General features: G+C 41.9%; 4 protein-coding genes across 10 annotated transcripts; 2 read left to right on the top strand and 2 right to left on the bottom strand.

The window, feature by feature from the left end:
- Positions 1-68: 68 nt before the first annotated feature.
- dbf4 (DBF4-CDC7 kinase regulatory subunit) lies at positions 69-6,685 on the bottom strand. 3 transcript variants are annotated; one of them, XM_085917594.1, is made up of 13 exons: positions 4,103-4,314; positions 3,726-3,844; positions 3,424-3,572; positions 3,137-3,277; positions 2,955-3,005; positions 2,814-2,883; positions 2,550-2,626; positions 2,422-2,467; positions 2,290-2,335; positions 2,091-2,216; positions 1,909-2,023; positions 1,171-1,286; positions 69-1,067 (listed from the first exon to the last, which is right to left on the bottom strand). In XM_085917594.1, the coding sequence occupies exons 2-13, from the start codon at positions 3,769-3,771 to the stop codon at positions 533-535; spliced, it is 1,518 nt and encodes a 505-aa protein (XP_085773720.1). In that variant the 5' UTR covers positions 3,772-3,844; positions 4,103-4,314; the 3' UTR covers positions 69-532. The 3 variants fall into 3 exon arrangements, with proteins under 3 accessions (XP_085773720.1, XP_085773721.1, XP_085773719.1); XM_085917595.1 differs by lacking the exons at positions 3,726-3,844; positions 4,103-4,314 and adding an exon at positions 6,493-6,685; XM_085917593.1 differs by having other exon boundaries at positions 3,726-4,314.
- slc25a40 (solute carrier family 25 member 40) lies at positions 1,474-7,219 on the top strand. 3 transcript variants are annotated; one of them, XM_085917602.1, is made up of 11 exons: positions 1,474-1,530; positions 3,481-3,606; positions 4,758-4,865; positions 5,135-5,194; positions 5,268-5,371; positions 5,441-5,508; positions 5,595-5,719; positions 5,800-6,083; positions 6,217-6,298; positions 6,372-6,449; positions 6,512-7,219. In XM_085917602.1, exons 3-11 carry the CDS (start codon positions 4,763-4,765, stop codon positions 6,643-6,645), a joined length of 1,038 nt encoding a protein of 345 aa, XP_085773728.1. In that variant the 5' UTR covers positions 1,474-1,530; positions 3,481-3,606; positions 4,758-4,762; the 3' UTR covers positions 6,646-7,219. The 3 variants fall into 3 exon arrangements, with proteins under 3 accessions (XP_085773728.1, XP_085773729.1, XP_085773726.1); XM_085917603.1 differs by lacking the exons at positions 1,474-1,530; positions 3,481-3,606 and adding an exon at positions 4,227-4,383; XM_085917600.1 differs by lacking the exons at positions 1,474-1,530; positions 3,481-3,606 and adding an exon at positions 4,437-4,623 and having other exon boundaries at positions 6,512-7,216.
- Positions 6,991-18,858, bottom strand: rundc3b (RUN domain containing 3b). Its single transcript, XM_085917596.1, has 12 exons — positions 18,763-18,858; positions 10,658-10,825; positions 9,957-10,072; positions 9,759-9,892; positions 9,156-9,241; positions 8,987-9,076; positions 8,839-8,916; positions 8,594-8,768; positions 8,306-8,463; positions 8,079-8,225; positions 7,901-8,004; positions 6,991-7,717 (listed from the first exon to the last, which is right to left on the bottom strand). The coding sequence occupies exons 2-12, from the start codon at positions 10,750-10,752 to the stop codon at positions 7,572-7,574; spliced, it is 1,329 nt and encodes a 442-aa protein (XP_085773722.1). The 5' UTR covers positions 10,753-10,825; positions 18,763-18,858; the 3' UTR covers positions 6,991-7,571.
- Positions 10,906-19,992, top strand: LOC147051898 (ATP-dependent translocase ABCB1-like). Of its 3 annotated transcripts, XM_085917579.1 has the most exons (30): positions 10,906-11,183; positions 11,297-11,380; positions 11,899-11,998; positions 12,082-12,140; positions 12,204-12,285; positions 12,367-12,529; positions 12,597-12,639; positions 12,702-12,893; positions 13,233-13,404; positions 13,492-13,616; positions 13,696-13,867; positions 13,938-14,051; positions 14,420-14,530; positions 14,599-14,724; positions 14,789-14,992; positions 15,056-15,226; positions 15,373-15,534; positions 15,624-15,797; positions 15,881-16,027; positions 16,106-16,210; positions 16,287-16,364; positions 16,586-16,669; positions 16,747-16,950; positions 17,464-17,564; positions 17,641-17,781; positions 18,076-18,232; positions 18,328-18,525; positions 18,807-19,013; positions 19,093-19,239; positions 19,315-19,992. In XM_085917579.1, exons 4-30 carry the CDS (start codon positions 12,091-12,093, stop codon positions 19,519-19,521), a joined length of 3,837 nt encoding a protein of 1,278 aa, XP_085773705.1. In that variant the 5' UTR covers positions 10,906-11,183; positions 11,297-11,380; positions 11,899-11,998; positions 12,082-12,090; the 3' UTR covers positions 19,522-19,992. The 3 variants fall into 3 exon arrangements, with proteins under 3 accessions (XP_085773705.1, XP_085773706.1, XP_085773707.1); XM_085917580.1 differs by lacking the exons at positions 10,906-11,183; positions 11,297-11,380 and adding an exon at positions 11,282-11,296; XM_085917581.1 differs by lacking the exons at positions 10,906-11,183; positions 11,297-11,380; positions 11,899-11,998 and having other exon boundaries at positions 12,380-12,529.
- Positions 19,993-20,141: the final 149 nt, after the last annotated feature.

A 20,141-nucleotide genomic window follows, 5' to 3' on the forward strand; every position in this document is an offset into this window, starting at 1 on the left:
AGAACCGCATCATGCGTTTCTCCAGCTCCTTTTCCTCGTGACTCATGCAGCCATATATCAGCAGCATATTGAAGGCCTTTTTCCACGTGGAGTTTTATTAAGCATCATATGTGTAGCTTCTTTCTCCACATATTTTTTTTTCTCAAGGAAAAACAATATGATGGTAATTGTAACAGTAACAATTTAAATTATTTATATTTTTTCTGATTATAGCCCAAGTTGAATGCTACATTCTAAGCTTTTGATTTTTTTTTTTTAATAACTCCCTCTGGGGTTGTATTTGTTTTTACAATGGCACTGGCCACAGGTTTGTAGGAGATACAGAAAGAAAAAAAAAAGAGCAGTATTAAATTATGAGCACTATCCATCTGTCTGTATTCTCTAGTGCTTTGTTTGTTCTCTTCTGGTTATCAGATCTGCGCTAATTCCACATCTCCTTTTATCAGTGGAGAGATAACGTTGCCAGAGAGTTTGGGAGAGTTGTCCCAAGTGTCATACATGCTCTTCATGTGTAGTGTCGAATTTCCATTTTTTAGCGCTTATAAACTCTGACCTTCCTCCTTACTGTCTCGGCTGGAGAGCAGCTCTGTGAAGAAAGATGTTCTCCATTTCCAGCGGCTTTCCCAGGTGGCCTATTGCTCCCGTCAGTGTCGTCTTGTTGATTTGTGACAGCGCTGGGGCTTCCCAAGTATGACTCACAACGTGGCTCCTGAGAGCTGCGTGTGTCTTCATGAGGTACGTGCACATCGACACTGACCTGAGGAGTTAATACGGGGCTTCGTGCCAAGTTTTCGCCGCTAGAGGGTCGAATTTCCTGTGCAGTTTTTGGAGGTGACAGAGTCATCAAATTGAGTCTGCACGGCCGTTTATGTGACACTCGTCTTAGCTTTGAGCTGAGTGAGGCAGTCAAAGAAGTGGGAACCTGAGAAGCAGACTGAAAGCCTGAAGTAGGTTGAAAAGAAATGATTTCCATCGGGCAGTCATTACGCTGCTGCTTCTCCTTAATAACATCAAGTCCCCCAAATGGTCCAGTGTCAAGTTGAACGGACGAAACGCCGGACTTGTGTCTGAAGGGAACAAAAAAAAAAGTAGGTTTAAAAGAAGGCTAAATATATTAAAACGGTTTCGTTAGCATACAGTATCCAAAAAACAATATTGAAGCAAAATTACCTTTTTATAAAAGTGTTGAAACGGTTGAAGCTGAGTTGTAGGGGAGATACCAATTGATTCAACACTTGGTAAGCTTCGCTTTTGGAGAAAGCCCGGTGACGTTCACTTTGCAGGTGCTGGATGAAATAAAGTGCCAATTGGAATCACAAGTTTTGTGGTTACAAGAAAGTTTAATGTTTGAACAGAATATGATGTCAAAAATGGGTTAGTTTCACTATTAGGATAAGTTGTAAATAAGAACAAGACTTGTCAGAATGAAAGTGAAAGTGAAAACAAAAAGCAGTAGAGCATTTCCAGTCTGATATTGGACAGTCTGGTTTGATACTGCATGGACCAACACTTGGTGAATGGCTCCTAAAAGTAAGTGGCGTGCATGCTATGAATTGACACGTGACATTTCTCCCGTCACTTTGACTGCGGGTGGGATTGTTTTGTTTTTGTGCAACTTCCTGTCTATATTCTACCTCTAGTAGAAAAAAAGGTGCTTTACAAATTAAAGCCATCCCTATTTTTTTAACAGAACGATATCAACAATTTTGCCCATGTTTAAGTTAATACTTGATTATTTTGTTATTGTCTTAATCAATAGTGGTTAACTTCTTTTTACACTTGTATAACAACAGTCACAACAGTTTTTTTTATGTTAATGGTAACATTTGGGGAGAAAAAAAAGATGTTTAAAAAAAACAGGTTGTGATTAAACTAAGAGGTTCCACTATTAATATGTATGAGACTTACGCAAATCAAGTTTTCATATTTGTCCATGCAGCACTGGCAATAGCCACTTCCTTCCTTGTTCTTGTTATTCTTTCCACCGGCAGCTTGCCCTTCCCATACTGTCGCTTTGACAGTCCTGGGAATAAATAACAATTATAATCAGCTCTATTTTTATCATTCATATTTAAATATCAAAACAGTACCTGTTGACTCGCTGTTTGTCCCCAGTGGACTTTTTACCAGCAATCAAAAAGGGACAACAAGGAGCGAGCGTCTTCAGGTTCAACTCGGGCATTTTCGTCATGGTGACGTATATCGGACGGTAATGTCTGAGGAGAAACCATTTTGAAATGGGCAATCAATTAATGAATGAAGCGGAGGCTAGATTTGATCTCCTCTCACCTGCTTGAATCTTCAACCTTGACGAAAGGTTTGCCGATCCGCCCTCCTGTGGAAAAAAAAAACGTTTGAGTGCATATTTACTGAAGTCAAATGAGTGCTAAAAGTATTAGAGTGGCTGCACGCGTCAGTCACCTTTGGATTCCTGACAAGTAAGTTCTGCGGTCGATGCGTGTTTGATCTACAATACATTGAACGCAAGAACAAGTTCAAGTTCATACGGGTATGTACAGTATTACGAACTTTTGACTTTGGAAACTTACAGTGGTTTTGGCTGCAGCAGTGATTGGACACTGGCTTGCAATGGTCTTTTTTTTCTTCTTAATATACGCCAACACTTCTGCACATGTGGCACAAATCCAATATTAAGTGTTGGTCTGGTTTCTTCAAATATTGACAGTTTAACTTATTTTAGTTCAGTTTTAGCAAGGACGTTAAAACATTTCTGTCATCATTGGAGCCAACCTGCATTAGAAAAAAGGCATTTTGAACATTCCAACAATGTAATATTTATATTTGTAACACACCATCAATGTAGAAGATTTTTACACCCCACTCCAGAGCCTGTGACAGAATCTTGTTGGTCTGCAAAATGTCCTACAAACAGAGTTTCTATTGGCAAAGTCAAGAACAAGACTCTGTAAGAATGCTATGTAGAGTCAACAAACCTGTTCTTTCACACTTTTTTCTACTAAAGACCTCCCGCGGCTTGTGACAAACTACAAAGGAGAAAAAAAAAAAACAAAAGCAGAAAATTGGAGAACCGCGGCAAAGCGAGTTGAATCGAAGAACGAGTTACTAAAAACGACATCGGCATTAAGAGCGACTGAAGCAATCCGAGCGAGCTCACCGAGTCAGCTTGACCCTGAGACCTGTTCTTGGTGTTGTCCGTTGGGAACGGAAAGTCTTGTCTGAGGCATTGCACGTATTTAATTTCCCTTCTGTTGGATACAAGGTACGTGATGTCTTTGCTGAAGAACTTGTCAACACTCTGGGATGACAACAAGGGGAAATATTCAAATGTTAGATGTCATTAATTAATCCCACTTTATTTCAAGACACATCTTATTGATGCTACAAGCAAAGTTATCTGTAATATTAAAAGTCATATGAATGAAACATCGTGAAAGGACCCACTCCTCCGAGATGTTTGATATCTCTCTCCAATGACTCTGCTTTTCTGTTGGACGGCAGGTCAAGATAGAAGACTTTCCCTGCTAAAGGCTTGAGCAGTGCCAGACGGGACTTTACTGACAACTTCATCTCACTATTTTTGCCAGGTTTTCCTAAAAAGACAACACAGTGAAAAGGTGAAGAGAGGTGAGTCTTGCAAACCCCAAAAAACCCGGATGTTTTTAAATATTGACGTAATGTGACGCCCAAATCATAATAAAAACAAAACCAATAGTAATAACATAATAATAGTAGTAGTAACAAACCTTTCCAATCAGCTCCAATTTGTTTCTGTGTGTCTTCTGCCCTCATTTTATTCTCTTTAGGAAAACAAGTTGTACATGTTCGCCCTCTTTATACCTGAGCCACCATCTTCATTTGACAGCTGCATTAAAAACTGTAATTTTAAGGAGCAGTACGACGGCTCCTACTTAACAGCAATATTTATTCATATTACAATTACCCACCATTGAAATTTGTTATTGTTTGTTTAATGTATTTCGGGAAAAAAAAAAACGTAGCGTCGACGTTTGACTGCACTTTCATTTCCCGCGTAACAATGTAATGGTAACGACGAACAAGTTGCCATGTCTGAAAACCCCGCGCCTTATACAATCACTTTCAATAAAACCAAACAACTTACGTATTGTTAACACCTCGTTATTTAATTTTATTAGTTCTTCCGGATGAATTACTACTGTATGATTAGTCTCCTATTTGCAGGAGATGTCGCTATTTAATGAGTACTGTTGCGGATTAACGTGAACAAAATCTGGCAACAACCAAAAAAGTAAATTGTTGCTAGTATCTGTCTATTCGAGTGTGCTGTTTCGACATTTAAAAACATCAAACATTTAAATATATTTGTTCATCAAAGTTAAGCTAACTGGCACCAGTTGTTATCAGTGTAGATTTGAGCGCCGTGTAAGTATATGGGCGTTGTGTAAAACGGTTTAGTTTTAATTTCACGAATGTGCGAGAGGGAAACTAATGTTATGAAACGTTTCATCACGTAATGTTATGGACTAACCGAAGCAGTGAGGTTGAACACGTGTTTTGATAATGTCTCTCTTTTGGAACTTCTTATCAACCCAAATTACCATGAAACGATGTCTGTTCTAATGCGAACAAGGATTTATTGATGTAATAAATTTTCTTGGGCAGGTAGGATCGTTTTGTTATTCCCTTCAATTAGCCATAAAAATCGCCTTTAAATTAATGTAATCTCCATGACGTGGTTGGGTTTTGGGACCACAGCGCTTTGTGAATTAAAGTATGTATATTAATGTCTGTTCAAGGAAACATGAGCGGCCAACGTCCTTCCGCTCCGGCCAATGATAACAGCATTACTCCAATCCAACAGATGGTGGCGTCCTGCTCTGGAGCATTGCTCACTTCTTTGTTGGGTGAGGACCTTTGGGTCATTTAATCCATAAACACTGCACTTTTGCTTCTATTAATTGAGTACATTGAATCCTAAATGAAATTGATTGTACAAATAGCTTAATAGGAACCAATTTTTCAGGCAAAAAAAAAAAAAAGTAACTTAATATTAATCAAGGGGTCTTTCAGAGGGTGGGCATGGACCACTTGGACCCAGCAGAACACCAGTCCATCCCAGATGTAGAACATTTGTGGATAAATATTACATTTATACTTGTCGTTCTTTATCCAGTGACACCTTTAGATGTTGTGAAGATCAGACTTCAAGCACAGAAAAGTCCTTTCCCTAAAGGTAAAGAACATTTTCCCAAACAGTTAGTTTTTTGCAACACGTCAGTCTAATGTGTTTTTCTTTCAATGCTCAGGAAAATGCTTTGTCTACTGCAACGGTCTTATGGACCACGTTTGCGTTTGTATGAATGGCTACAAGGCCTGGTATAAAGCACCGGGACATTTCAACGGCACAGCGGTAAATACAAATCTCACTAAGTGAGACATAAATGTCATGATCAGATTGTAATCTCGTTTGCTGCGGCAGGACGCATTTGTCAAGATCGTACGTAACGAAGGCATCAGGTCCTTATGGAGCGGTCTACCTCCAACTCTGTGAGCGTCGTTTTATTCTCAACATCACGTAAATCATATCCTATTGATCAGATTAATTATCGTGCTATTTTTTTTGTCTGATTCAGAGTGATGGCCGTACCAGCGACCGTCATCTACTTCACCTGTTACGACCAGTTGCGTGTGATACTGAAAGTCAAGATGGGCGAATATGAGCAGTTCGCTCCTATGTTGTCCGGGGCTGTTGCCAGAGGTTTGTAATAATAATAATAATAATAATCACAATAATAACTTTCTACAGAACCAATGCATGCCTTCTCTATATCCCACCAGTGGGCGCGGTCTCAGTGATCAGCCCCATCGAGCTTCTCCGCACCAAGAAGCAGTCAGAGAAGCTGACGTACGGGCAGCTGAGAAACTGCGTGCGGACGGCCGTGAAAGCCGAGGGATGGCTGTCGCTGTGGCGAGGCCTCGGCCCCTCGCTGCTCCGGGACGTGCCCTTCTCCGCTATATACTGGTACAACTACGAACGTGGCAAGCGGTGGCTGTGCCAGCACTACGGCACCAGCGAGCCCACTTTTGCCATGACTTTCATGTCCGGCGCCACGTCCGGCACGGTGAGTGTGATGTTCACTCATTTGTCACGCCAACTCTGTCAGGATGTTGGCAAAGGGTGGTGCCGCGTTAGCCATAGTAGTTCATTAGCTACAAGATGTTTACAGTAGCTATCTTGTTGTTTTTTTTTCCCAGATTGCATCCATCCTAACATTGCCGTTTGATGTGGTCAAAACGAGAAGGCAGGTGGAACTTGGGGAGCTACAAGCGATGAATTGTAAATTTGGCATCTTTTTTTTTTTTCTTTTGATTTGGAATCATGTCACTCATCCATTTTTTTGTGTCCATAGTATCGCACAAGGCTTCTTCCACTGTCACTATCATGAAGAAGATTGTGATGCAGCACGGCGTTAAAGGCTTGTTCGCAGGTGTGCATCACATTTGACCAACATTTTATCGTCGTCTCCTTACCCGCTTGTCTCCTGGCCAGGTTTCCTCCCTCGGGTGGTCAAAGTGGCGCCGGCATGTGCTATCATGATCAGCTCCTACGAGTTGGGGAAGGATTTTTTCCGCAAATACAACCAGGCTAAAGTACTTGGACCTCTGCACAGCAGCAACACCTGAAACGTGATGAGTCGGCACTTTCCAAGACCAATCTTTAAAAAAAAAAAAAAAAAAAAGCAGAGCTGAGCAATTCATTGAAGCATTTATGATTTCATATTCCATGATGACACAATCCCGTTTTCACACCGTGAAAAGCAAGCTAACCGGGGAAGGGACAGAGTCTGGCAACAAATATTGAAATTGTCGTATTTCTTTTAGACAGAACACTACAGCGCCTCTGCTGGTGCAGCCAAGTAGTGCACATCGTTTCGCCTCAAGACGGATTTAATCAACAATGCATTCAACACTATGAACCAAAAGATATTATTGTGCTCAGTCTGAGTTCTTAACACAAAGAGATGATACCTTTCTACATCTACTGAATAAGTGCATGAAAGATGTGATTAAAAAATGTCTTTACTGTGAAATGTGCCCAAAGCTAATTTTTTTTTTTTAACAAACGTCATTCAAAATGAATGATAGAAAGCCATACAACTTTTGTACATGTGCAAATAAATGTAACACTAAAAGCAAAACGGCCTGAAGTCACCACAACCCAAAGTGAATTACTGCATTGGTCTCCAAATAATTAAAGGGAACACATCAGATTATCAATCATAGTGGTCATGACCTGAGAACAAAAAACAGCATTGAAAACAAAGGCACAAAAATTAATAATATATGAAAAAAGTGCACATATGATCCTCCAGAAACAACAACAATGAAGAGTCCAACTCCTTTTTTTTTTTTCTATGTTGGCACATGAAATAAGTCTTCCGATACAAGTTGAAAGTTCTATAAAGTCCGAGAGCATTTCACCTGAGTGAGCTCCTTCCATCAGCATGCTAAAACATGTCGGTGCAAGCACACGAAAAATGTACACCTCTACGAAAAGCAACGTAATAGCACGCTGAGAAAAATGGCTGGTTGAATAAGTGGCGTGGGCTTTATGTGGGGGTAAAGCCCGGGCTGTTAACTTCGGCGGCGGGACTGGCCAGACACTCGTTGGACCTTAGACTGGCCAGTGACCTGAAACTGTTGACGGAGGTGAGAGAGCCGCACAGTCCTCGGAGGGATGGCGTCTGCTCTTTTCCTGCGTGGCAAAACACACGTAAAAAAAAACAAAAACATCAATACTAAATGCATATTATTGAATATGATTCCGAAAGGCCTGAGGCAGATTACATTGACATAGCAACAGAAAAATGCTTAAACCTGATTGGACAAAAATTAAAAAAAAATCCCGGTACTCTGTACTTCTGGTAGCGTTGTGTACCTTGGCGAGGCCATTGTGGTTTGGCATCCAGCGTCAGCGTGTGCGACGGTTCGAGGGACATCTGTGATAGGCTCATGTCCGTCGGCAGATTGCGGAGACTCTTGCTGCACGACAAACAAACGACAAACTCAGTCGTGGCGCTCTGATAACGTAGTCCTACAAAATCCATTTGACATACTCCTCCCACTGTCCGGGGCTTTTCCTGTACAGCAGCGTGTCCAAGGCAACGGCGTTGGCGTCCAAAGCGTCGGGAGAAGGCCACTGATTGGTCAGGTGGGTTGTCAGCTCCTGTCGTGAGCGTAAGTCATTGTTCTTCAACACTGTCCTGAACACGTGAGACACAAATCATTTGTGTTCTCGTCACTTGGAATTTGAAGTCAGTGTGTGCAAAAGAATAAAACTCACAGTTGATCCTGCAATTCCAAAATGATAAACTCCAGCTGCTCCTTCTCCAGCGTGTGCGACAGGTGTATGTCCACCAAGCTCCGCTCAAGAGCTTTGTGGTGTGACGACGCCTCGGCGAGCTGCGCCTCGCGCAGACGCACCAGCTCCTCCAGGTAAGCCTGGCGTAAAAATGAGAATTAGGATTTACTAGAGGATTTTCATTTAGACAAAAGTAGTGCTTTGCCGCCAATTATTTTTTTTTCCATTTTGAGGGGGAAAATATACCGCATACATTTTATCTGTGCTCACCTTCTGCTCCAGCGCCATACGATACTTCTGCTCAAAGCGTTTGCACTTGCTGACCAAGTTGCTCTGCTCGGTGAAGATGGAAGCGGCCGTGGCCATCTTGTCCGGGGTGCTGTGTTCGCTACCGCTACTGCCAAGGGTTCGCATCTCCTCCTCGTCGCTGCTGATGCTGTCGCCGCTGCAACGAGGGGGGAAATAACCCGCCGCTAGGTTAGCACGCGTGTTGACGACACAATCTCCCGACGTACCTTTGCGTGAACTTCAAGTAAGGCGTGTAGTCGATGATGGAGGGGCCTGTGTCTAGACCTTCACCTTTCAGACAGAAGCTAGGGAGGTGATACGGGATGGAATTGATTAGGGTTGAGCTAAAGAAACAAAGCGGAAAAGTGTCAGTACCTGAAATCGATGGTGTTGAGACCAATTAGCGTGTCGGCCAGAAGCCCCGCCTCCTCTCCCAGCATGATCGCCCCGTCCTCATAAAACCTCCTGCAGTCAGGCACATTAGCTAACATCAATTCGGCTCATTTGTCACAATATAAACTGAGTTGAAGTTTCACACTCAAACCTGATAGTTCGAAGGTCCCTCAGAGCGGATGAGATGTATTCAGACAGTCTCTTCTCCATCAGAGCTACTCGGATCCAAGCCCGGCCCTAAAAAGCAATGATCATTCTAGTTAACTGTTTCTGAACATTAGCTTAGCTAATTATTATGATTAATTTATATCAATAATATAATATTAATCATATAATTGTTACTATTATTATCATTAATAATAATATTAATATTAGCTAAACAAAGCTAACTTTTGATCAGCATTATTTCCAAAGACCATTAAAAAAATATATCTATTAACTATACAAATGTGACTGGCACAAAAGTGGTCAAGTTGTTATGTTGAGTTTTTATTATTTCATCAACAGGTAGACCTGCCAATATAATTAATACATTTGATTGAGAATTATTTTAAATTAGGGTGTCTTACGGCAAGGCCAGCACACGGTGGCCTGAGACAGCCCAAAAGGTTTAAAGTGAGTGAGAGCAAGCGGTGATAGCGTTGCAGCTATTGTTTGTTTTATCGAGTGGAACAGGGTCACCGTCCTTAGCCGAGAATTTCTGGCTGATATTTCCAGGTGGATAATGCCAAGTAAGCTCAAAATGGAGTCTCACCTTAGCTTTGGATGAGCGCACGTTCTCCATATTCTCAATGCTTTGAATGCAATTGTGAGGGACTTTACTGCTAGCGGCTTTGACAAAATCCCAGAAACTCCGAGAACTCTCGTAGCCAAACCACGTTGTTTGACCTGAGATGAAGAAGACACACGTGTGTTAACCGTGTTGTCGTGTGAGCGTTCATGCCGTTTCTACCTTTTAGTCTATGATTGAGAATATGCTCCAAGATAGACACAAAGTTGACCAACTCTCCAGAGGTGTCGTCCATGCTTTCGAAACACGAGCGGTCCAAGAGAGTCTTTACTGAAAACCTGAAGTGAATGGAGAACATTGAGAAGACAAATCACGCAAAACTTTCTTGCGAATGAGATTTAGCCATCAGGGTCTTCTCGAAAGTCTGATGATGACAAGTCCAAAAGAAAATAAGATGAAATCAGCTTTGCTACTCTTGTCTAATCAGATTGGACCTAATGAGGCAGGAAGAGATTTAATGGACCCGTCTGCATTGAGCGTGTGCGTGTAAAAGTTATTTGTCTACCTTTTCCATCAACCAAATGAACTGACTCTCTTTCTCTCGCGTTGCCTAGCAGCAGTGTTTGCAGGGCACACATCCACAAATGTCATCTCATTTCTTACCAAGACAACCATCTAGGTAAGTAAAAATTTAAAAGGACACGACTGACTGGTCATTAGTCAGTCTCCATTTCAGACAATCATTCACATCTCTAGATAAATTAGTTTTCAGTCAAGCTAAAGGAGTTGTGCTAACACTACACCGCAAGTTGATGAGTGCATAGAAAACCAATCGTGACGTCATCATAGGTGTCATAGGTGTCAAGCTATGGAGATGTTTTGATTGCAGCTTGATGGTGGTGATGATGATGATGGCTACCTACCGGCACACAGTTAGCAGGTTCCTTCTCTCCACCGCCCCGCTTCTGCCCGCTGCCCATTTGCGGCTGACGTGTAGCCCCGAGCCGAGGGACGCCATCTCCGGCACCAGGCCAGCCTGGATGCAGCACGCCGCGGTCAGGTACTCTCCCGAGGAGAATCGATGGGATTGCCTACGTCATTATGCATGTAGGGAAGTAGAATCAAGTTACACTTCAGAGGGAACGACGCCATTTCCGGTTAGGACTTTCAATATCAACGCTCACTGTCCCCGTCCCCTTGATGATATTTTTATTACGTTCGACTGCAATTGGCAACGGCAATCTAATTTCTTATGAGATATGGGTTATTTTGGTAGCTATTTTTCTCACTTGGAAAAAAGAAGCCTGGGTCATTAAAACTCCATCTCCGCCGTACTCTCGGAAAATTCGAGGTGCGTTCAATGACCATTTATAAAGTAAGAAGGATGCAGAAAAATCGTCATTGAATGCAGCAAACAGCAATGACTCATACTTGAGAATATTGCGTAAGGTACTGGAAACATTTTATAATTTATTTGATACATCAAAATTAGAACAGCTGCATGTCAACGCGAGTTGCAGGGACTGCTGCTCTGAGAAACGAGGCAGGTGTTTTGTCTGCAGGTACGGGGTGGCTTCTCACATTATGACGTCACACAGTGAGGACCCAGTGTTGTTTTCTTGTTCAGGACTCTAGGGGTGTTTTTGGTGAGCAATTCGCATTTTAACACGGCTCAAAAAGGTTTATTTTGTTTGCTATGCCTTCATTATATGATAAATTATTCATCTTCTACTCTTATCATCAAGCTACACTGTCCTGGAGCCTATGGTTATATAATATGTGATATTTTTAACTTGATTTAACAATACTTTATGCTGTATCAAATTTCAAATATATTTATACACACTTGTAAATATAGTGGTGTAGATATACCACACGAATGAGTTTGGCATTTATCAGTTACACCCTGGCCTGCAGCTGACTGAATAATAAAAGAACTTTTTATCATAATGCTGAGTAAACAACAATTGACATGAAAGCCACAATGTTGATTTTTTTTTTTTTTTTTTTAAATAGGGAAGAAAAATCACATGACCAATGTGGTTATTTCTGTGCACGCTCGGTATAGGAAAAGGGGGCGTGGAAGGGAAGAGGGAGGAAAAGGAGGCGTGGAAGGGGTGGACATCAAAACGTGTGTGCGATCACCATCTTTGTGAAACATTAGATCACTTCACAAGGGTGTGGGGGAAGGACAACAGTGCAGGAGTATCCGTTTGTGATCACCAAGCCTGTCAAACATCGGCGGCCCGTGTGGAAGGATAACAGTGAGTTGTGATGTTTACACTTTTGACTGAATCACAGTTCTATTTCCAGAATGAATAAACAGATTATACACTTCTTCTGACAGGAACCAGACATGGCTGAAACAGATAAGCTGGAGAGGAACGTGAAAGATATCTACTTAAGGTAATAGTTTGTGACTAGTTGGAGATGATTTGCTACATTTCACACATTTCACATGTGATCTAGGGATCACAAAGATGAAACCGACAAAGGTAAAACGAAGAAAGAAAAAAAAGAAAAGTTACCCATGGTTGGTGCCATGGAACTGGTAAGTTATCTCTCCAACTATTGTGTTTATACAGCTTCTCATGTGTCTTGTCATTTTGTATCCAATGTGATTTGCGGACAGTTTCGGTTTGCAGATACCAAAGACGTGGCGCTGTTGTTTTTTGGGACCCTGATGTCGATGGTCCACGGGGTTGTCTTGCCTCTCATGTTGGTTGTGTTTGGAGATATGACGGACAGCCTTATATCCGACGCTACAATTAATTACTTGAACAACAGCAACCCCAGTGAGTTGAAAGAAACAAGTCAAAGTCATCCAAACTGGAATAACAAAACTTGGTTTCATGTTTTCAGATATGACTTTTCCAAACAGCACCTTACAGGAAGACATGACCGGGTAAGAGCAAGATGATTCCACATTTCTGAAAAAGTTTTCTGATCTGTCCATCTCAATTCCAGCTTTGCCATCTACTACTCCATCCTAGGGGCCATTGTACTGGTGGCCGCCTACATGCAGGTTGCGTTCTTTACCTTGTCGGCTGGACGACAAACCAAACGCATCCGCAAGTTTTTTTTCCACAGTATCATGCGACAGGACATCGGCTGGTTTGATGTCAACGAGACGGGAGAACTCAACACTCGTCTTACAGAGTTAGTCACACTTCCTTCGAAATTAGCTACACTAGCACAATAAAAAAAAATGACAGCTAGTATTTTTCTATGTCAACCAAAACTGGCTGTTGACATGGTGCTGCTGTTTTGGTTAGCCAGAAGTGTCAAGACGAATGGTACTACAAATTGTAAGGAATATTTCTATTTTTTTTTAAAGTGAAGACACTTTGTAATTTTAGTAATGACACAAAGTCGATGCAAAATTTACTTCGTGGGCCACATAAAATGATGTGGCGGTCCATATCTGGCCCCCGGGGCCTTGAGTTTGACACCTATACGCTACTCTGAAGCTCTCAACATTGCTATCTGCCCGAACAGCGATGTCTATAAGATCCAAGAGGGTATCGGAGACAAGGTGGCCATGTTGATCCAATCCTGTTCCACCTTCATCACATCTGTCGTCATCGGTTTAAGCAAAGGATGGAAGCTGACTCTCGTCATACTGGCCGTCAGCCCTTTGTTAGGCATCATGGCTGCAATTTTCAGTAAGGTAAGTTTGCCTTTTTTTTTATTTTTTATCCAGCATTGATCTTGAAGGCAGCAAGTTACTTCTTGCTAAGCTCACACTTGTCTCTAGGTGCTAGCATCATTCACGTCTAGAGAACAAAGTGCCTATGCCAAAGCGGGCGCTGTGGCAGAAGAAGTGCTTTCTTCCATCAGGACTGTTTTTGCCTTCAGTGGTCAACGCAGAGAGATTGAGCGGTTTGTCAATTATAAATTGCTAGAGATTCATAAAAATGGTGGCAGTTTTGTCTATAACCCAAAAATATTTGTCTGACAGGTATCATAAAAATTTGGAGGATGCCAAGAACGTGGGAATCAAAAAGGCAATAAGTTCAAACATTGCTATGGGCGTCACTTTTTTATTGATCTACCTATCTTACGCTTTGGCCTTCTGGTACGGAAGCACTCTCATTTTGAGTGGAGAGTACACCATCGGGGTTGTTCTTACAGTGAGTGAAATATTCCGAAGACCCACAAAAAAAAAAAAATTCTGATGCTAACTATTTGTATTTATGTAAGGTTTTATTTGCTGTACTCATCGGAGCGTTCGCCTTGGGGCAGACGTCACCTAATGTTCAGTCCTTTTCCAGCGCCCGAGGAGCGGCGCATAAAGTTTACAGCATTATTGACAATGTAAGGAAATCCACTGCTTCTTCCTTCCTTTCCTTATCAGGTTCTATAAGTGTATTCTGGCATTCCAGGTTGAAACTTTAATGAGAGCTTGGAATTAGAAATTTGCTCCATCCTTAGTCTTGCCAGTTATAAATTAACTCGGCGGGTCACAGGTATGTTTTCTTTAATCCATGCTTCGAAAAATCAAAACAACTCCAGATAACAATGATCTTGTTTATGTGGACGTACCTCGAGCAAAAAAGGGCTAGCCGTATAAATAAATATGAGCTTTGTTCAAAACCGGCTATCCAAACCTTCTGGTCTTCCTCGCATTGTCTTTTCACATTCCTGACTAAACCCGACGCTAAATGAAACAATGTTCTCTACAGGTACCAAATATCGACAGCTTTTCAGAAAGCGGCTTCAAGCCTGACTCCATCAAAGGAAATATAACGTTCAAGAATATCCACTTTAACTACCCTTCGAGGCCTGAAGTCAAAGTAAGCTTTTCATTGACACGGTTGAACTTCATACAATGGACAACAACATTCCTCGTCATCGCTTGTAGGTCTTGAACAACATGTCCTTGAGTGTGACGAGCGGACAGACCATGGCCTTAGTTGGAAGCAGCGGTTGTGGGAAGAGCACCACCATCCAGCTCTTACAAAGATTCTACGATCCTCAAGAGGGATCCGTACGTACACAAGTCCAAACTCTCAAAACAAACCATTTTGAAAATCCACTTTCCCGCTTTGTAGGTATTTATCGACGGCCATGACATCCGTTCCCTCAATATCCGCTACTTGCGAAAGATGATTGGCGTGGTGAGCCAAGAGCCCGTCCTTTTCGCCACCACCATAGCCGAGAACATCCGATACGGCCGAAGCGACGTGACGGAGCAGGAGATTGAGCGAGCCGCCAAGGAGGCCAACGCTTACGATTTCATCATGAACCTTCCCGATGTAGGAGAGTACTCTCACGGGAAAAATACGACAGGCCGCTGATGAGATTGTTTTGCTGAGCAGAAGTTTGACACGCTGGTTGGAGACCGAGGGACTCAGATGAGTGGAGGACAGAAGCAGAGGATCGCAATTGCCCGGGCGCTAGTCCGTAATCCCAAAATCCTTCTGCTGGACGAAGCCACGTCTGCTCTTGATGCAGAAAGTGAGACGATTGTACAGGCTGCTCTTGACAAGGTAAAAAAAATCACACGCTGGGTTTGTACTACTTTGCAACAACGGAATAAAATGTTTTATAATTGACGTCTATTTCCGTCAATGGTAGAGAACGAAACGGAAATGATTTCAAAATGAAGCGATGTGCTTTTCTTTCATTTGTGTAGGTTCGACTGGGTCGTACCACCTTAATTGTGGCCCATCGACTTTCGACGATCAGAAACGCCGACGTCATCGCCGGCTTCCAAAACGGAACCGTTGTCGAGCTGGGGACTCACAGTCAACTGATGGAAAAACATGGCGTCTACCAAACGCTCGTCACTATGCAGGTTACGCTAGCACACGAAATAAAAATAAAAAATATCGTGTCAACCCAAAATGTTCAGTCTTGTGATTTCCTCTCATTTCTATCTTGTAGACATTTCAGAAAGCTAAAGACGAGGAGGATGAAGAAGACGTTGAAAACAAAAGTATTCCTAACTCCCCGTTAATGAGGAGGAGGAGATCTACAAAAACGTCCTCCTTTGCTGGTTCAGAAGGGAAAAAAGAAGAGAAAGAAAATTTGGTGGACGGCAAAGATACAACACAGGAAGTAAGTCGTATATTTGTATCTTCTTTGCGAAGAATAATGGGGAGGCCTGATGCCGATTTTTTTTTTCTTCTCATTTACCGCAGGATGAAAATGTTCCGCCGGTGTCGTTTCTCAAAGTGATGCGTTTCAACCTCCCGGAGTGGCCTTACATTTTAGTCGGAACCATCTGCGCTTCAATTAATGGCGCAATGCAACCACTGTTTGCTCTTATCTTCTCCAAAATCATTACTGTAGGATTTTTTTTTTTTTCTTTTCAAGTTTTTGGGAAGTTTTGATGGAATTTAATTTGTTGTTTTTCCAACTTTCAGGTGTTTGCTGAGCCCGATTTAAATGTTGTTCTGCAGAAATCGGAATTCTTCTCCCTTATGTTTGCTGTTATTGGTGGAATTTCTTTTTTCACCATGTTTTTACAGGTAAGAGACTAAAATGTTATTCCAGTAAAAATAAAAAAATTAAAATTCGATTCATGTCTTTGTTTTACTTTTCCAGGGTTTCTGTTTTGGTAAATCTGGAGAGCTTCTGACTATGAAACTGAGACTAGCAGCTTTCAAAGCCATGATGAGGCAGGTAAGTAGAAAAATTCAAGTTCGGACAATGTTATCTTTAAAGTTCTCATCTAACGAATAAGTAAATATGGTTTTGTGTTCAAAGCAGATCAGTTTACTATGTAATGAATAACATGTTGACATTGAGACAGATGAATACTTGTTCAAACAAAAAAAAAATTCCCATCTGCATTTCAAAGATGTTAAATGGAACCAATTTTATTTATTTATTTTTTTAAATAGGACCTCGGCTGGTTTGATAACCACAAAAATAGTGTCGGTGCCCTCACAACAAGGCTTGCCACCGATGCTGCTCAAGTTCAAGGGGTAAGACATTGTCTCACTCTAGCATGGCAGCCCATCTTTGTTTCCATATTTATCATCACCTTTCCTCTTTTGCTCAGGCTACGGGACTACGTCTTGCCACCCTGGTTCAGAATCTAGCCAATATGGGCACGGCTCTGATTCTTTCCTTTGTGTACGGCTGGGAGCTGACCCTGCTCATATTGTCGGTGGTTCCCGTCATGGCGGTGGCCGGAACCGTCCAAATGCAGTTGCTAGCCGGGCAAGCTGCTCAGGACAAGAAGGAGCTGGAGAAAGCCGGAAAGGTGGGTGGACTTCAACAATGTATTCGAATGGGAGTGGAATCTTCAAACGTCAAACTTATTTTTGATTTATTTTTGTCATAGTTTCCTTCGTAGGCCCATTATGATTCTCAACCCAGATAAATATATGAACGTCTCATATATAGGTGATAAATAACTCGTTTTGAAATAAGAGACGAGTAAGAACTATTTGAAATTTTATAAAGATGAATGGTAATAAAAATTGCTAGTAAGATTTCTAATTTTTAAAGACCATTTGCAATTTTAGTATTGACACAATTTGTTTTCGCAGGCCAAATATAATTAGACCATGGGCCAAATTTGGCCCGAGAGCCACAGTTTGATTTCTAATGGTGTGGCTGAATGACTCGGGTGGGCTTAGAGCCTTTTCCTCTAACCTTTGAACAATTTCGATGCAGTCAAATGTCAATTTCAGATGACACAAAACACTCCAAAATATGTATACATATAATTGATAACGTTATGTCATAGTCAAACCGTTTTCTGTCTCTTCAGATTGCGACAGAGGCCATCGAGAATATTCGGACCGTGGCATCTCTGACCAGAGAACCCAAGTTTGAGTCTCTGTATCACGAAAACCTCATCGTTCCTTACAAGTACGAGAGATCTCGATTCTCCCCCAAACGTTTGATTTGTAATCGTCAGATCTCGTTAACGTTTGTCTCTTTGCAGTAACTCCCAGAAAAAAGCCCACGTGTACGGTTTTACCTTTGCATTTTCCCAAGCTATGATCTATTTCGCTTACGCGGGATGTTTCCGTTTTGGCGCTTGGCTCATCGACCAAAAACGAATGGATGTTGAGGGAGTATTCCTGTGAGTAACGTTTTTTTTTTTCCTTTGGGTTGTAGTCCAACATTCGTGTCTATTGTACTTTGACAGATGATAAAGAAGAAACGCAATCTAGTGGATAATTATGAACGGTCAATATATTTAAATCTTTTATGACCTCACGTGGATGGTTAGAAAGGTGGAAGTTCAATGTATGTGTAGGGCAAGTGTTGCAAAATATTTGCTTTAAGGTCACACACAACACAGGTGCACGTGAGGGGGCGGGGCTTCTCCTTTCATATGACAACTTTGACACAAAGTTCTTTTTGTCTCGCCAAGAGTTATATCAGCAGTCCTGTACGGCGCCATGGCTGTCGGAGAAGCCAATTCCTTCACTCCGAACTACGCAAAGGCCAAAATGTCCGCTGCGCACCTCATGATGCTTTTAAACACGGAACCTGCTATTGATAATCTCTCTGAAGAGGGAGAGTCGCTGGTATAAAACCTGACATGCAAACAATAAATTATCATTGTTTTTGTTATGATTAGAAATATTATTATTATTTTCATTCTCCTTCCTTGAATTTCCAGGACCAATTTGATGGCAGTGTGCGCTTTGAGGACGTTAAGTTTAACTACCCCTCACGCCCGGATGTCCCCATCCTCCGAGGGCTAAATCTGAAGGTGAGCAAGGGAGAGACACTGGCCTTGGTGGGAAGCAGCGGCTGTGGAAAAAGCACCACCATCCAGCTCTTGGAGAGATTCTATGACACCACGCAAGGCAAAGTGGTGAGAAGACACATGCACACCATTGCCTCTTCACCTACTCTCACTGAGTTAATGGTTAGCGTTTTTATAGCTGCTGACTCATGAATTATAAACTTTACAATGCAGACTGACTCACCCAAATATGGTCAGTCTCGCTTGAATGTTATTGCCGTTTGAACCAAAGAGTTGACGTGAGAGTTTTTATTTATCAGATCACAAACATTTCCCCAATAAAATCTCAAAGTACTTCAGGCTTACCTGGGTCTCGGGTGTCTTGCTGGATTTTTTTTTTTCTCTTCCAGGTGATTGATTCCAAGAATGTAAAAGATCTGAACATCCACTGGCTGAGATCTCAGGTGGGCATCGTGTCCCAGGAGCCCGTGCTGTTCGATTGCAGCTTGGCCGAAAACATCGCCTACGGAGACAACAGTCGTACGGTTACGATGGAGGAGATTAAGGCAGCTGCGGAGAAAGCCAACATTCACAGCTTTATAGAAAAATTGCCAAAAGTAAAAAAGTTATTTTGAAAACATCCTAGGTAATGATCTGGTCACATTCCGCTGACTTAGATTTTGTTTACCCGAGCAGAAGTATGACACTCAGGCGGGCGATAAGGGGACCCAGCTGTCAGGAGGTCAGAAACAGCGAATAGCCATCGCCCGAGCCATTCTCCGGAACCCCAAACTCTTGCTTCTGGACGAGGCTACGTCTGCGCTTGACACCGAGAGTGAGAAGGTGCGTCTTTTTGGTTCTCATCTACAATTATGACGGGTATCCCAATTGACTTCTCTCAATTTGTGCTCGGTCAAGGTGGTGCAAGAGGCGTTGGACAAAGCCAGCCAGGGTCGGACGTGTATCGTCGTCGCCCACCGTCTGTCCACCATCCAAAACGCGGACCGCATCGCTGTCTTTCAGGGAGGGGTGGTGGTCGAACAAGGGACGCATCAGCAGCTGCTGGCCAAAAAGGGAGTTTACCATATGTTGGTCACCACTCAGATGGGCCATGGGAGGGAATGACCATTTGATTGTGGACAGGATTACACAAGTGGCCTACATGTTCCCCTGCACGTTAGTCCTAATATATAAATATGAAATTTTATTTGGTAGCTTTAAATCAATCAAACTTTGCACTTCTGAACGGTGAGGTGGATGTGATCCACCGTGCCACCCTCCTATCTTTTTAAATTTTTAAAATATTGTACTGCCAATCATATTGGTATTTTATTTGTTTGTGTTGTGAGCGCCAAGTACTTGAGATAACTAATACACTGCATTACATCTGTCACTGGACATGTACTACTGAAAAACTAAAGTTGAACAATCAACATCCATTCTTAGATTGTAATCTTTAAAGCCATTTTTCCTCATTGTCTTTACGCCTGTTGTCATGTTGTATTGTGTTGTATTTTCTACTTGAGTATTTTTCTGTATGGCACTTTGTTCCAGTTCCGTTTTTAAAATGCTTTATAAAGTTGATCTGAACTGAGATTAACCACATTTGCATTCTTTGACATGGTTAGGAGTAGATAGTACAGATATTTGTCTTTTGGAAAAATAAATATTTAAGAAAAAGTAGGGCTAAATGAATGCGTTATTATTATTGTTATTATTATGTCATAATAAGTGTAGTACCGCCC

Source organism: Syngnathus leptorhynchus, chromosome 8 (assembly GCF_054491065.1).
Source record: "Syngnathus leptorhynchus isolate UIUO chromosome 8, UIUO_Slep, whole genome shotgun sequence".
In the NCBI taxonomy this organism is placed as follows: Eukaryota; Metazoa; Chordata; class Actinopteri; order Syngnathiformes; family Syngnathidae; genus Syngnathus; species Syngnathus leptorhynchus.